Source organism: Megalops cyprinoides, chromosome 6, assembly GCF_013368585.1.
Source record: "Megalops cyprinoides isolate fMegCyp1 chromosome 6, fMegCyp1.pri, whole genome shotgun sequence".
In the NCBI taxonomy this organism is placed as follows: Eukaryota; Metazoa; Chordata; class Actinopteri; order Elopiformes; family Megalopidae; genus Megalops; species Megalops cyprinoides.
The window spans coordinates 16272159-16287821 of NC_050588.1; the positions used below are offsets into that span (position 1 = coordinate 16272159).

Genomic DNA, 15663 nt, shown 5'->3' on the forward strand with positions numbered 1-15663 from the left:
TTTTGTTAGTCAGCAAAATACGTAAAAAGGGATCTTGTAATAAGAATCCAGAAAAAAATGTTTACATTTGAGGCTTTTGTTTCAGAAATAATACCCCTGCTAAAGCAGCAGCTTGAAAATGACTTAAGTTCCCTAAGTGGTTTCAGCAGCGAAGTGACCGCATTGGGATGAAACACCACAACCACAGGAATTCATTACTCTCAGTGCTTATTAGTGAGGTTTTTAAGTGGCATTTTATTCCATTTTGCATCCGGTTCTGTTAAGGTATATCAATGTCAGATGTTGACACCAGAGAACTCATAATCATTACTGTTTGTGTCCCCTCTTTAATTACACAGAACACAAAGTTCTGCTTTGACTTTTAAGGAGGGAAAAGACAGTTTGTCACAGTATTCCAGTTGAAACTTAAGGTTATCACTGTGTTGCTCAGTTATTGAAACTCTGTGTTTCTGGATGGAATTATTCATTCCTGGTGCAAATTTGTCAAACCCAGTTGATTTAAAGGTGCAGTGATTTACTGTCAGTGTTCTATCAACAACACGCAGAAAGCCACAAGTCAATTAAAGTTGCATTGATGCAAAGATCTGCACCTCACCTGCAAATGCTGCATGTATATACAGCATGACACTCTATTTTGCTCATGACAGAGGGAACACTTTGTATGTAGTTCCAGTGGTGCAACCTGACTCTGGCTTTGGTTTCCAATGTTGAATTTATGAGCACTTCGTGGTGAATGCATATGATTGCGAAAGCACAGTTAATACCCCACATAAAAGAGCTATTTATATTGACTCATCCTGGCTACTGAACAAACCTTTGCACTGGATATTTCATCACCTACAGAAACTGCCACTGACTCTTGGGTCTATTGGGAGCCTTCAAAATACATCACTGCCCTGTAATGCTGGCAGCAGGGGCAGCCGCTCTCTTAAGATCAATAGACACAACATTATACACAGATTTACAGAGATTTTGAGAGGAGCTGGAGTCCATATTCAGTGCATAAGACTTGGCTTCGCTAAAATGTTGCTCAGTGTCTTCCTACTTAGCTCACCCACATAGAGCTGTGTCTCCTAAATACCCCCTAATGTCATGATTCTGTAAGTAAATGGATTAGCAGAGGTAATTTGGAAAAATGGCTGCATGTGCCAGGTATTCACAGAGTAGGTCAGAGGAATGTTGCCCCTTCAGGCCATTAACCACCTGTATTAGGAGAAGATTTGAACAGCTTTTAAAAAAATTACTTCAGTTAACCAATTAACCAATCACATTTTCAATCAGATTAACCAATTAAGGGGTGGAAACCAGATGACAGGTCCCCACCCCTTATTCAGAGAGAAAGGGGGAGTAGTGTTGTATTTCACCCTGTCAAGAACCATTGCGCAAAGTGCTAGTATCTCTGTGCATTGTGTAATATATCCGCCCTTCTGGTTTTGTGTTTTTTTTTTTCCCCAGAAGCCCACAGTTTGGGGGGCTAGCCACTGGGCACAGGGGGAACCGCCATCATTGCGTCCAACGAGTGGAGCGCTAACGGCAGCCCCGAGGGGGCGCTGGAGGATGGGAGTGACGAGCTGGACAAGGCCATGGACGGTGACGCTGAGGGTGTCTGGAGCCCGGACATCGAGCAGAGCTTCCAAGAGGCTCTGGCCATCTATCCCCCCTGCGGCCGACGGAAGATCATCCTTTCTGACGAGGGCAAGATGTACGGTGAGTGAAGTGGGCCCCAGGGAAGGTTTGGCTTACCTGCAATCAAGACTGTGACTCTTTTATTGAAGTGGCACACCTGCTGCAACAAAGTGGGCACGGCCTTTACAGTATACTGTCAGCTATCAAGTAGCTAAACAAGACAGACACAGAACAGAAGATAAAGCTGAAAAGTGCAGAGATGGGTTTTTATGTTCTGTATTATAGTTATCATGCCTCAAGTAAAGAGATGGACAGCATGAGCAGTGAACTGTTTGTAGCGTTGCTGTGGAAGGAACTGGCTTTCAAGATCTGCATATGTGTGTTGCATATGTGTATGTGTAAGCGAGAACTGCTGTAGAGTATTAGTGATTGCTGAGTCACTGGAAGTGTGACATAACTTTCTGCTGTATGAAACCAAAAGGAAAAGATCATTGTCACAGCCCTAGCAGTAGCTTCCCTGTCTGTGTGTGCATGCATGTCAAAGTATGTGTGTGCGTGGAATAATGACAGTACTGTGTGGGATACTGCCACTACTGTTGTGGTGGTTGTGGTGATAAGGGGTGGGTGGATGGGGTCAATTGGTTTTGTGTGTGTGTTTGTGTGTGTGTGTGTGTGTGTGTATGGGTGGGGCCATATTTTGACTTTTGACTTCTCTTGTCAAACCATGGAAAGAGGCCCACATTCCTGTTATTAACCCTTGGTAAGGTGCCTTTCCCACATCTGTGATGATTCCAGGACACTTGTTCCCAATAAAGGGGCAAACACAGAATCAGGTCATAATAATAATCAGAGGAGGGATGCAACACTGAATCATGGTGACATTTGCAAATTCTCTATTATGACAAGTTATTCAGTTTGTGAGTTTCCCCCGTCTTCCGTCTGGGAGGTTCCAGTGCTGTCTGCATTTCTATGCTGCGTTTTGAAGCCCAGGCCCCTTCAAAAGTATCATTAACAAGTGAATCAGAATGGGTGTAGCTTAAATAATGTCAGACAGAATATTAAATGTGACATGCACTGAGCTATATGTAGAAAATTTGTAGTACCTTGTTCACTGGGATGTACTTGGAACTACTTACTCAAAAAGGAGAGATTTAACATTTACCTTAAAACTGCCAAATACCTTGAAATGCTCTTTGATCATTTTTCCTTACCAAATGCATCAGCTGATTCCTCTATCATTTAGTTGAGTTGTTGAGCCTTTGACCTTTGTAACCTGTGTATTTCTCTTAATGAAACTTCAGTTAAGTTTTAATGAGAACAAAAAGATGAAAGATGATTTCCAGCTTCCGTCTTGTGATCAAAATTATACAGTGTAATGTCTTGTCTGTTCCTTATGTATATAAAATAATATAAAATAATGTAATATTAGGTTCAACCTGTCAATACTATCCTATGAGATGCAATCAAGGAAAGATGGCATCAGCTCCACATGGGTGATTCCACAGTAAAATGGTACGAAACAGTCAAAACCAGATGAAGGCTTTTCAGTTTCTATATTTCAAGCTCACGAGCCTTCACTGAGCTTAATGGACGCTTGCACAATCATCTACCTCGAGAGCTGAAACACTAGTTTCAACATGACTAACAGTCACCAGGGCTTACAAACTACTGACAGAGCCAAACTTGACTTACACATATTTACCAGCGCTGTAGCCAAAAAGAACCAGAGAAAAGCCTTGGGGCTCTTGCAGATTTTTGATCTTTTTTATTATATACAAACAAACACATTTCCAGGCATTTAATCCACTTAGCACCAGTATAAGGCCTTTAGGGTTTAATCAATAACTGGTAGCAGTAAATCACTCCCATGTTTCTGTTTAAAGCAGTTAATTCAATATTATTCTCATTCAGACTGACTCCAGGAACATACTGTCTTACATAGAGGGTTATATATTTTTTTTTACCTGTGATGTGTTGCCAGGCAGTCCTGTTATTCATACCTAGAACTCAGGTAATTTAATCTTAATGGGAACCATTTAAGTCATTGAGAAAAAAATCTTGTATATAGCTTGTAGAAATAACAGTATACTCTGTACTGAAACGTTACCTGAAAAGAATTTGGCTACAGTTTGACTGTGACAAAACCTTGTGTTCAAGTATCAGTATCTTAAGTCTGAGTTTTTATACCCATCATGGTTCCTGTCTTCTTCATTTTGATCTCCTTCCTTGCCTGGATTTTTGACTTAAATAACAGGGCAAAAATGTTATAACACACACACACACACACACACACACACACGACACCACTTTCAACTGCCTAGTCTTCTAAGAAATGTGTACAGAAGTGTGTGTGCATGTATGTACGTGTATGCTTATGTGTTTACAGGATGTGATATTTCTGTTTGTCTCCGTGCATATATGTGTTTTTGCCTTTGTTGCTATCAGTGTTGATTTGTGTGTGCCTCTGAGTATCTTTCTTTCATTCTCTTACTGAGTCCCCCCAGTCTTTCGCTCCCTCTCTTTTGGCCCTCTGTTTTGGCTCTGAGCGTTAGCTGGTTTGAGGTCGTTTGCAAGGATTTGCATTTCTAACCATACACGGTCTTCTCTGTTTGGAAAAGGAAAAAAAAACATATCTGAAAGTATGTGGTGGTGGTGGTAAACGGCAGATGACTTTAGCACAAAACGTCCCCTTTAAATTCTCAGTGAGGAATATGAAAATGCATTAATGTAGCTTATTTTAATTTACCTCTACAAAATCACTTCAGTACTCTTTTCTTAACCTGCAGTACTATGGTATAATATCAGACTGATGAATGACACTTATAATCCGTTAACCTCAAATTATGTTATACAAAGAGAGCTGTATTAATCGTTTTGTAGATGTCAGTGCTGTTAGCTAAATAAGCAACATTGCCAGTTTATTTGAAGGTGTATCCATTTTTAATCACAACTGGGTAATTTATATGTCTAAATTGTCAGTAAAATGTAAAATGACACTGATATTTATAATCTAAAGCCACTCAACTTTAACCCTGCTGCTCATTTCTTTCATTTTCTTCTCCCTCTGGCCTTTTTCCTGTGAGTATGGCTACTCTGACACCTCTGCCATTCTAAAAATTTTTTTACCACTCTCAGTGCCTATAGTAAGCAAATACGTCAGCATTTGCTCATCCCTCATATATTGGATATGTTGTATGTATATCAAGACTTGTATGGTGGTTCATTTTGAATTGTTTTTAAGTGTTTAATTTATCAGCTGTTTAATCACATCAAGTTAATGTCCTGAAAAAATAAACATATTTATCAGTGCTTGGTGCATCCAGCCAAACACTTTTCCTGTTTTTTCGGCTATTACCCTGAACCACTCAGTTTGTTATGTAATTTAAAGTCCCAGCCGAGTTAGGTCTTGCTTGGTTTGTTAATACCAAGCAGTAGTTTACTGTGTTTTGTAACACCTCCAAAGCTGAGACCCAGGTGAGTGTGTCGGGTGGCAGGTGGTGCGAGCAGAGAAACCTTCATCACTATGTATGTCTGCTCCACTGTTCCCCTTCGCCAGCTGGTGAGGAAGCGTGTTTGGTTTGAATTAGACCGGGGAATTTTCCAAGCATTTAAACCAGATCGGGGTGTGTGGAAGCAATGGACAGGAAGCTCTTCTCATTCACAGCTGGAGGGGGGTTCACTTCAGGTTGCCCTGTGTAGTGTCCTTACGAGACCTCCGATCAAGCCTGGCCTTCTGCTTTGGTGCCCAATTTAAAAGGCTTAAAGGGGGAAATAGCAGAAATATTATTGTGGGTTGGAACCTTCTAAAAACATAGATGAATTGTGTTGCAAAAGTTTTTGTTAACATCTCCATCGCAGGAACACTCTTGTACATGTGTGCAATTGACAGAACAATCTTGTGTCGAAAGTGTTTTGTTTGCGAAAAATTCCAAAAGTCTGTATTTCATGCCCTGCTGCTCGAAACTCGTAAGCGGCATGCGTTTCGTTTTGTTTATTTTTGTTTCTGTCTGCCTCTGTATGCATCCTTGTCTTGGATGCCAAGAATTTCCCCGGCATGAATCATCCGAGAATCTCTTTCTGTTCTGAAATAGAATTGGACAGAGTCTGGCGTGTGCATACCTGAAATGATTAACCCGGCCCATGTTTTGAGAAGGGGGAGGGGGGTGGGACTGGCGTGTAAAAAAGAGACACCCTTATAAACACATCTAAAAAAACACAAGGCTACATCAAAGAGCCCTGCAAAGCAGACTGATGAGTCTACTCCCAAGGCCAAGGGCTGGATCAAAATGGACTGATCTTGTCTGGAGTGTATAATTCAAACACATCACCAGGTCTGGGGATCTGAAGGCCTTGCTGATGCTTCGCTGATTAGTTATGCTATAATCGTCACAAGCAACTGGAGCTTGTAGGTTGAGGTCTGAATTCTGATTTGCTGCTACATCTGGGTTTGGCCCACTTCAGCGTGTGTAAAGCAGATGAGTTGCTTTTGTTTAGGAACTTAGGTGCTATAGTGGAAACTCTTACTATTGTTTTTTTTTTTCTATTAGTTCTAAAAAATGAGTGGGACTGGTTTTGCAAAGGGGCTGAACCCCTCCCACCAGTCCTTTGTCACTCCCCTCCACAGTCAGAAAACATGGCCAGTTTTTATTACGTTTGGCAAAACCTCACTTGAAATGGAATCTCATTGTCAAAGATGATTGGATAAACCACATGTACAAAAATAAAGCCAGGTCAATGTTAGTCATGTAGACTTGTGGTCTGACACTGCTTGTAAGCAATGTAAGATGAATCTGAACATGAATGTGCCTCTGAAAGGACACATCAAACATACATCTTTGTCACAGCATTGTGTGATAGTTGATAGGTCAGCCTGTCACACACCTGTTTAGAGTATGCAGGAATAAGAGTGCATGGACAGGAGTAACTCTAACTGAATGAATGGGGTAGAATCGCTTCGGTGGTTCAGGTGAAGTTGCCTGTACCTGTAACTCTAACTGAATGAATGGGGTAGAATCGCTTCGGTGGTTCAGGTGAAGTTGCCTGTACCTGTATTGCACATGTGACACTCAAGTTTGGTGGCTTTCAAAGAGGTTGTCTCTCCTTGCCAGAAAAAGAAGGCTGTGCAGGTGTGTATATATATATGTACGAGAGGGAGAGAGAGCGAGAGAGAGAGGGAGAGGGAGAGGGAGAGAGAGAGAGAGAGAGAGAGAGAGAGAGAGAGACAGGGGTAGTGTGAACATGTATGTCTGTTTTTTAGGTGGTGTCTGATGATGCGTGTGCATGTATTGTTATTTGCATTTGCCAAGTGTCTTACTTATTCAAATAGCTAGCTAACCTTTAGCTATAAATTAGCATATGATATATTCAGACTTGGAATAAAAGTTTTCTTGGTCAATAAGTATTTTAACATTTACCTCAGGGTAAGTATTCACTTTCCAAACTGAGCATGCATAAAGCCAATGAGCCTAACAAGGATACAACTATACAAATACATGGTGCACCCAACCAAATACAGTCCCTTTGTTTTGACTGTAGTACAACCATGTTGTGAATCTTACAAAAACAGTAATGTAGATTTGCTTTTGCATTAAAGTGATGAGACAGATTTCTCAACATCAGTACTTTTGCTGGGAAAATGTCAGTGAAGTTTCAGTCAGTCCAGCTGGCTTTTCCACCTCATAGCCGGCAGGACCACCCCCATCTCCCTGTGCAGAGGGGTTTTTTTTTCCCTGGGTCATAAACGCCACCGTCTATTTCTGGGACGTCTCCAAGGCTCTCCGACGCAGCCAAGACGTGCTCCTGAAGAAGTTGCTCGCAAGGCGATGACCTCAGCTCCCGATCCGCCCATGACGTGAGGCCAGGGGTATTCCAGCAATGCCCCTTCCTACTTCCATGTCTGCGGCTCTGGTTCAAAGAGGCCATTCTTAAAACTGGTTGAACTGTGTTCTGTATGGTTCAACAGACACTGGCTCACATTTTCTGAGTTGAGTGAGAATTTCTATTGTTGCACTGTCAACCAGAGTCTAACCTTGAGTTGTATGCTTTGAAAATACTCTGTAGAACTATGCATACAATTTCAGGTGAAACATTGTTTTCGGGAACAACCTCAGGAATGCTTTGAAGAGTCTGCTTAAGAGGATGTTTCCGCAATACCATGTGATAAGAAGTATGCTGGTGTAATTTTAGTAAAGGAAGAAATCGGAGGTACTGCCTGGTCCCTGGGGGTATGAGGTGTTTTGTCACCTGCAGGCCCTGGGGCGTTCTGATGGAGGCTCACTAGAGTCGGGGGCTCTTTTTAGGGGAACAGCGGTATGCAGTCTTATCCAGAATGATCTTGTCTTGTCCACTGATGGAGCATCCCTAATCCCAGAACTCCTGGAGAGCTGTGTGCAAATTGCTTCACTGCTCTTAATTTCTTAAATGGTCTTAATTGGCCTGCTCTGCTCTTAAGTACGTAATAATTTGCTTGCTTTGACCATTCATATATATTGAGTCAAGACTACAAATGCCTCTGTATTGAAATATTTTACTGCTGTGTATTTTGAGGAAGGCCTTAGTTTAAATGTATATAGCTAGTTAGTTTTCTGTGCCAGTTAAATCCTGTGAACTGGCTGGAACAAAAAGAAGCGCACACAGGACTGTCACAGCCCTTCCGTTAACTTCAACCTGGACACTAACGCTAAACTTACCATATGAAGAATAATCTACAAAGGACACTCATGCTGACCATCTACATACAAAACCTTTTGCCACATGTAAAACCTAAAACCCACCTAGATTATAACTGTTGATTGTATGGTGTCTTTAATGACCTGACTTGACTCTTCATGTCGCTGTGTGCTATATCGATACAGCCATCATTGCAGTCAAATGACAGTTTTCCTGTCATTTTTATGGTGTTCAGCTCCAGGTCTGGATGTCATTAAAAAACGGAACTTGTTCTTAGTCATTTCTTGGGTTCAGTGAAACGTAGTCTCTGTACAGTTGCCATGTGCAAAATAGATTTCAGCATTTTCAGGCAATCCCTTTTATCAAATATTGAAATGGCGTCTCTGGCTGTGGAAAGTGACATTGCAGTTATATTACAAGTGATGTTATCATTGCAGTGATTACCACTGTTATCATTAAATGTGTATAACTAATTGGAACATAAACCTAACAGCAATCAGTCAGTCGTGCTTACAAGGTGGGTTTGTAAATGCAGGGCACACTCAGCCAAACCCTATAACAATGCTGTGTAAGTGTAAGCAAGCCTTAGTCCAATGCCAGGAAGCTGAGCCAATAAGTTGCACTGATTGTGTTTGCTGAATACGTGTCTGAGACACATTGTGATTGAACAGAGCCACACTAAACTCCATGAGCTCCATCCAAACTGTGGAAAACCCTTCAGATTGCTGCAGAAGAGGATAGACTCTTCAGCGTCATTCCATCCACGTCCCCACCCCCCTCATGCCTGGGGAGTGGAAAACTCCACCTTGTTGGCGGTAAGGTAAGGGAGTCAGGTTAGGGGCATGTGTCTGTCTGTCTGCCTTTGTGTGTATTTGTGCACAGAAAGAGTTAAGCATGATCGCAGGGACTAAGAGTCAGCCTGCGGGTTCCCGGAAATTGGAGCTGGAGTTGAGCAATCTGTGGTGCTGTTGTTTCAGAGAACGGCGGGGGGGGGGGGGGGGGGATTATGTTAGGAAAAAAGAATCATTGAGGGAGGGAGAGGATGAGAAAAGGACATTGAGGAAATAGGTAGATAGGGAGAGAGACTGACAGAGACAGAGAGAAGACAAGAGAGAGTGTTTGGCAGATGGAGAGAGCGAGCCAGAGGGTGTGGGCGACACTGTAGTGTGCTAATCCACCCTGCACTGCACCTGTCTGTCTTCCTTGACTCTTCACCTTGGAGTGGGATGGGCCGCGCTGATGTCCACTTGCACTCTCCATGTGTTCCCTCTCCCAGCCTGGTACTCAGGCTGGGTGCTAGGAGAAAATACAGAGGGGTGCAACTGCAATACACAGAGAGGCACAAAAAGTCATAAATACTGCATAGATATTGGGATATAAGGAGACAACTGGGGGTGCCCTGAGGATCCTCTGGGGGCGCAATGTACCCCTAAGCACCCCCATAGCCCAGGCCTGCTGGTACTCATGGCTCCCTGTTCTGGCTGCCTTTCTCAACTCATCTGCTAATGTTTATTTTTCCTTTTTCCTGTTCCATTTTTTTCATCGCAATTACCATTGTTCTTTATTTTTTTCCCACACAGCCTTTTTTTTGAATCCTGATGTTTCTGCTTAAAAAAGGAATAGGTTCTGATTGTATTCTTCTGTATATCAGAGGATTTTTTTTTAAATTAGCCATTTATGGAAGCACTGTTTCAACGCTATGTAAAATGATTGTCAAAAGAAAAATGGCTCTGGCTGACGGTTTTATCTGCAATAACAGCTGCGTTCCCTTTGAGAACAGTTGTGTCCATTTGCAGCCGCAGCTGTTGAAGACACTCGAATGCTCCACAGACACACACTGGTCTGATCTCAGGCCTGAGGAAGTACACTGAACTATTGTGCTGTTGTTGGCACAGGTCAGTGAGGGGTCACTCATTCTAACCCTGGTACTAAGTAATTTTTAATATGCTGTCCGGTAGCAGAATGCACTCTTCATATCTCATACAAACTCTTACTTCATTTTACTTTTATGTGTAACACTACAACAACACATTTTGGCAAAACAGAGCCCTGCCCTAAGACTGGTGTTAGTCTCAGTTTTTCCCTGGAAGTGGAGCCTCAGTTTTAGATTTAACTGGCAAAAGGACTCAGGGTACATAGCCCTAAAATGTTTCTATTTACATGTTTTAACTCTCAAGACCTCAGCAAAGACCAGGATGTTGCTTAATTTCTCAGCTTTCTGTGCGGTAGCACGTAACAAAATACTGAAGCAGTACAATCCTCCTTGCATGCTATACAGGCTAAACAAAAGAAAAATGTGTTTAAAAATCTGACAAAACAGTGATATTTTGCGTGACTATGATATGGATTCTGATAATGGAGAGCAAACAATGACACTGCATTAAAATCCAGTGGATTCTGTAAGACAACAAAAACTCAAGAAAGTGTTTGGTAAGACACAACAAGCACTCTTCTTTGTAAGAATCATTGATTTGGTGTGAGCTTGGTATGACCAACTGAACACCATTCCTTTTCGTTTTGAAATACTATTTCCAGAGAAATTTACGTGAACTTTAGGTGAACTTCAGATCACGCTTAAAATCAATTTCAAGCTCTATTCTGATACACATGGACCTGAATGTTTGTCTGTGTGTGTGTGTGTGTGTGTGTGTGTGTGTGTGTGTGTGTGTGTGTGTCTGTGTGTGTCTGTGTGTGGCAGAGTAGTGTGAGGTATATGTGTCAAGTACATTTTGTGTGTGTGTGTGTGTCTGTGTGTGGGTTTGTTTGTTATTCTTTCTCACTTCCAGGACAGATCAGGGCAGGTGTTCCTGGCTGTGGGTGAGCTCTGGGTATGAAGTGAAGCATGAGGGCTGTGGGGGGCCATGCTGATGCAGTTGTTGGCAGACAGTAAGCACTTTGTGTCTCTAAAGAGTTACTGCTCCAGCTGCTTCTCCCTCACAAAGGTGTGTGTGTGTGTGTGTGTTTCTGTGTGTGTTGCCAGCGGCTGTGCGTTCCTGACCAATCAGACTGGTTTGTGCAGACTCGATGGGCTGTGTGGAATGAATGGAATGTGGAGGCGCAGAGGCAGGCGTGTCTGTCCTGGGGCTGGGGGCGGGAATACAAGGAGGTGGTGCACGAGGGGTACAAGGGGTGGGGGGTGGGGGTGGGGGTTCTGTAGGTAGTCAGCAGTTAGTGATGGTAGAGTTGAGTAAAACATAAGGAATATTAGTTGGTAGTAAGAGGTTGCGTACTGTTAAAACCTTCAATTTCCCTATTTGAACTCTTTCTGTGTCCAAGCAGAGCAGGCAATGATGCGGTTAGAGGGTGGGTTCTGAGTCAGAGGTGGCGTTGTGTGGAGGGCAAGGGAAGAAACACACACACACACACACACACACACACACACACACACACCACTCTCTGTTTCTCTCTCACTTACACACATACAAACACTCTCTCTCTATTGTTTAGTATGTTGTCTAAACAGCTGACCCCTGTTCCCACTCTGAAAGCATGCTTGTCTGGATGAGTGTGTGGCAGACACCACTCCTGTAGCCTTAGATGTCAAGCGCATTCTTCAGAAAGGATCTAAAACTACACATTCATGTAGTGACAAAACTCATAGTTGTGGTTCACCTCAGTTGCCATTATGTATGTATTTTTTGAAACTGTTCCATCCCATTGACAGATACACCTGTTGCATAATATCATCTGTTTGAATGTGCATCAGCGTTAATTTTTATACTTATGTTTTTTCCTCTGGAGAATGTAATCATATTGAGAATATCTGCCTTTTGAATGAACATCTCTCCTGAGGGAGCTGAATGCCTGTAGTGTCAATTGATTACATAAGTGTAATATTGTGGCTCCATCTAGTGAAAGTTGAGTAGAATAGCACAATTTATTTATGGCTGTAATTCTTTCGCTGTCAAACTACCATTGAAACCATTCCAATACTCTGCAATTAAAAGACACTGAGGTGAATTTTATGAGAAAATAAAACTCAAAGAAAGTATTGTAATGGCTGTTGACTTAGTCTGTTACTAGTGTTTCCCCTGAGACATTTTTTTCTGACGCTTTTTTTTTCACAAAATCTAAACATTTAAAAAAAAAAGAAAAATATTTATACGTATGTAATATGTAAGTACCTTTGTACTTTCAGTCTACTGTCCGTTAAAATGGTAACACTTTAATATACCCTAGTTCTATAACAAAGAGGCCCTGAGTAACAACAAGCCACAAACAGAAACCATTTCACATGTTACCTTCTATCTGGTCCTGTAGGCATTCTTCTTTTCTGACTGTGTCCAAATCATCTGTTTTACAGGTCGCAACGAACTGATAGCCAGGTACATAAAGCTCCGGACAGGCAAAACCCGTACAAGAAAGCAGGTAACTGATATTCATTTCTCTTTGTTATATCTGCTAAAACCTGACAACATTCAACACACTCATCTAAGAATGATGAAATGTGTGTTCTCATTTTTTAAAAATTGCTAGGCTTGTTTTTACTGCTTGAACGATACAGACTACCTATTCAGCACTTAAGTGTGAGAGAATTATTTTAACCTGGTTTCTTCTTTTAGTAACAATTCCAAAAAAAGAAAACAGGCAGCCATTGTAAGATAGCAACAATTAAGAAACTCTATGTACTTGTATATGAGAACAGCATCAAGTAGACAAGTGCCTGTTCTGGAAAGTGTACATGAGGCAGTGCTGTTCCAGGTGGTCATGGGAAATGTAACCTAGAGTTCTGAGGTGTCAGAAGGTGACTGATCACCTGTGCCAAATACCACAGCTGTATGGAAGGGCTCAATGTATGATTTACTCACAATATCCCGTTATGATCTCATATACCTTGTTTAACACTAATACAGTGTTAAGGTACTTGAAAGTTTATTTTAAGTGAGGTGAATTTGAAATTTCTGTCTCTAAATATAATGCCCAAATGCTGCATTTATTTAGAAATATATTTCACAGTGAACATTATACAGTATTATGCACCTCATCTATAGAACATGCATGTCATTAATAATCCTTAAAGGTAGTGATATAGCATATAATTCAATGGAACACTAAAACGATAGTGATTGGACTATGTGTAAAAGGAGAAATTATAAATGATGTATTTGGTTCTTTAATGCCATGCTGTTAAGGTGTCCCAGAATTAATTCATGTTTATTCAGTTTTCAGTTGTTGTACCTCATTGTTGTCCATAACTCATTTTTGCGCCTTCAAAGTCCTTTATCTTGTTTACTCATTGTTCTACAACCCAAATTACATTGAATCATTCCTCCTCCTCAGCTTCATAATGGATGCTTGATTTCCCAGTTTATTATATCATAAATTCTTAGTAGATGCCCTTATACATGGACACATGTATGTTGTAGCATACCACTGCAACCTTGTCATGGCATTCAGAAATGCTCTGCAGAAAGGGGACACTGCCATTTTATTTGTTCATCACTGTAAGAAAATGTTACAGGGTGCTGATGAGACAACAAAAATAGGATTATTTGTCTTTTCATAACAGTAAATTAATGAATAATTTACACACAGTCATGCTGGAGTTAGGGATTTTATTAGACGTGAAGAACTGTTTCAGCACTACAACATAAATTTCTTGTTCTTTTCCCTGACCTGATTCTAGTTCAATTTGCAGTTCACTGGTTTCAGTTCCAGTGTCTCCAAGTATGCAGTTCCTCCTAGGGATGTATTAATGGTCTATGCATTACAATGACTATGAGTTAGGTCATTAATTACATTAGGGATTAGGTCATTAATAACGTTCATTTAAAAATAAATTTTAAAAGCCCTTGGAAAATGCAAATTAAGATGCTGAAAGAGAGATTAAAATTAAAATTTTGAAAGAGACATTAAAATTTTGGCATGTAGTATCTTGTAAGTTGGTTCTATCAGGAAAAGTAAGGCTGGTGCATCCACCTAATGGATTGTTTTTTCCAAATGGTTGTGGAGATGTTTTGAGAAGTTACACAGTGGCTATGTGAACCAGTAATCTATATGGCGACACTGTGTCGTGTGTGTCTATGCATGCACGTGCTTGTGAGTTTAAAACTCTTCCACACTCTTTAGGTGTCTAGTCACATACAGGTCTTAGCACGGAAGAAGGTTCGAGAGTTCCAAGCGGGCATCAAGGTAGGTGTAACCCACCAGTCTCGCTGCTAGGGTGTCGGGCATCTCTTTCCTCCTTGGTTACGGCTTTCTTCTCTCCTCTCTGTTTTTTTTTTTATTTCCCTCTTCCTTTCATGCTCATTTTTCTGCAGGTTTCTAGCCACTTGCAGGTTCTTGCCCGGAGAAAATCTCGCGAGATACAGTCAAAGCTGAAGGTATGCGCTTTTTCACTGGGCTGGGCTGGGGCTTGCAAAAGCTTGGCTTCAAGCTAACCAATCGGAGACCCTGACGGAATGACATCAGCTGTCGCTACATCTACATTTGTTCATGCTTTCATTTACACCACACTAATACAGTACAGCAGCTGGTTGCTGACTTTATGCATCTAATTTAGGAATGCCTTGTTCAGAAGCCAGGAGGGAGATGAAAAACAATTTGAAGTGGTGAAAAGAGGCAAAATGAAGCATGTAGTTTATCCAAATTCTAAATCTAAGGCGGATATCAAAGCTACTGATCATGATCATGTGGTACCGGTATGTTGAAGCTGTGCTGCTAGTTCTAATTTAGACCAGAAGAGGGCAGCAGAGGTGGGGTTTCCAGGGACTGTCTCTGCACAAAACGTTGTAGAGAGGAAAGATGACTGAAAAGTGACCCTGGTTTCATATTCATTTTCCCTTTGGGATTTAGTGATAGGACTGCAAAAGGAATGGGCGTATGTGAGAGAGATGGCACAAAGGTAGGAAAGTGCACACATGTGTGCGCGCATGTGTGTGTGTGTGTAATGGGGGAGGCAGCTACAGCTCTTTCTGAACAACAATACGCAGAGTTGTAGAATTTGTAGATCACTATTACTGAGCCAAGCTACATATAGCAGGCCACATTATTGAGATGTGACATAGTTTCTAAATTCACTGACATCGCCGCTGGCACTATGAAGCACAACACCCTGTAACATGTACTTATACTGTAACTGACCTGAGCTTTGAGCATTTCTTACACTCCTGGAATTGTGCTGGCACACGATTGCGCTGCCCGTGCTGGTGCTACGTCTCTGTCGCTAACCCGCTAAAGCTGCTGCCAGCAGGCACTCCTGCACTTCTCTCCATTTCTCATCTTTCCTCCTGTCCTCCTCCATCCCACCAGCCCGCATCAACCCCCACCTATTCTGCCAAACAGGTGACCTCAACACTGTACAAATGGGCACAGGTCCCAGATCAGCAAGAGAGGGACTCTTAGTTTACATTATGATTTATAATTAAA

General features: G+C 41.6%; 1 protein-coding gene across 5 annotated transcripts in view; it reads left to right on the top strand.

The window, feature by feature from the left end:
• Positions 1–15663, top strand: part of LOC118778792 (transcriptional enhancer factor TEF-5-like) — a 42059-nt gene that overhangs the window by 14016 nt on the left and 12380 nt on the right. For 3 of the 5 annotated variants that reach the window (XM_036530511.1, XM_036530514.1, XM_036530513.1), the window contains exons 2-4: positions 1456–1707; positions 12599–12663; positions 14365–14427. In XM_036530511.1, coding sequence (XP_036386404.1) covers positions 1584–1707; positions 12599–12663; positions 14365–14427 — 252 coding nt within the window. In that variant the 5' untranslated portion in view covers positions 1456–1583. Of the gene's footprint in view, positions 1–1455; positions 1708–12598; positions 12664–14364; positions 14428–14555; positions 14619–15663 lie in introns of all 5 variants that reach the window. The other 2 variants (XM_036530512.1, XM_036530515.1) reach the window with 1 other exon arrangement.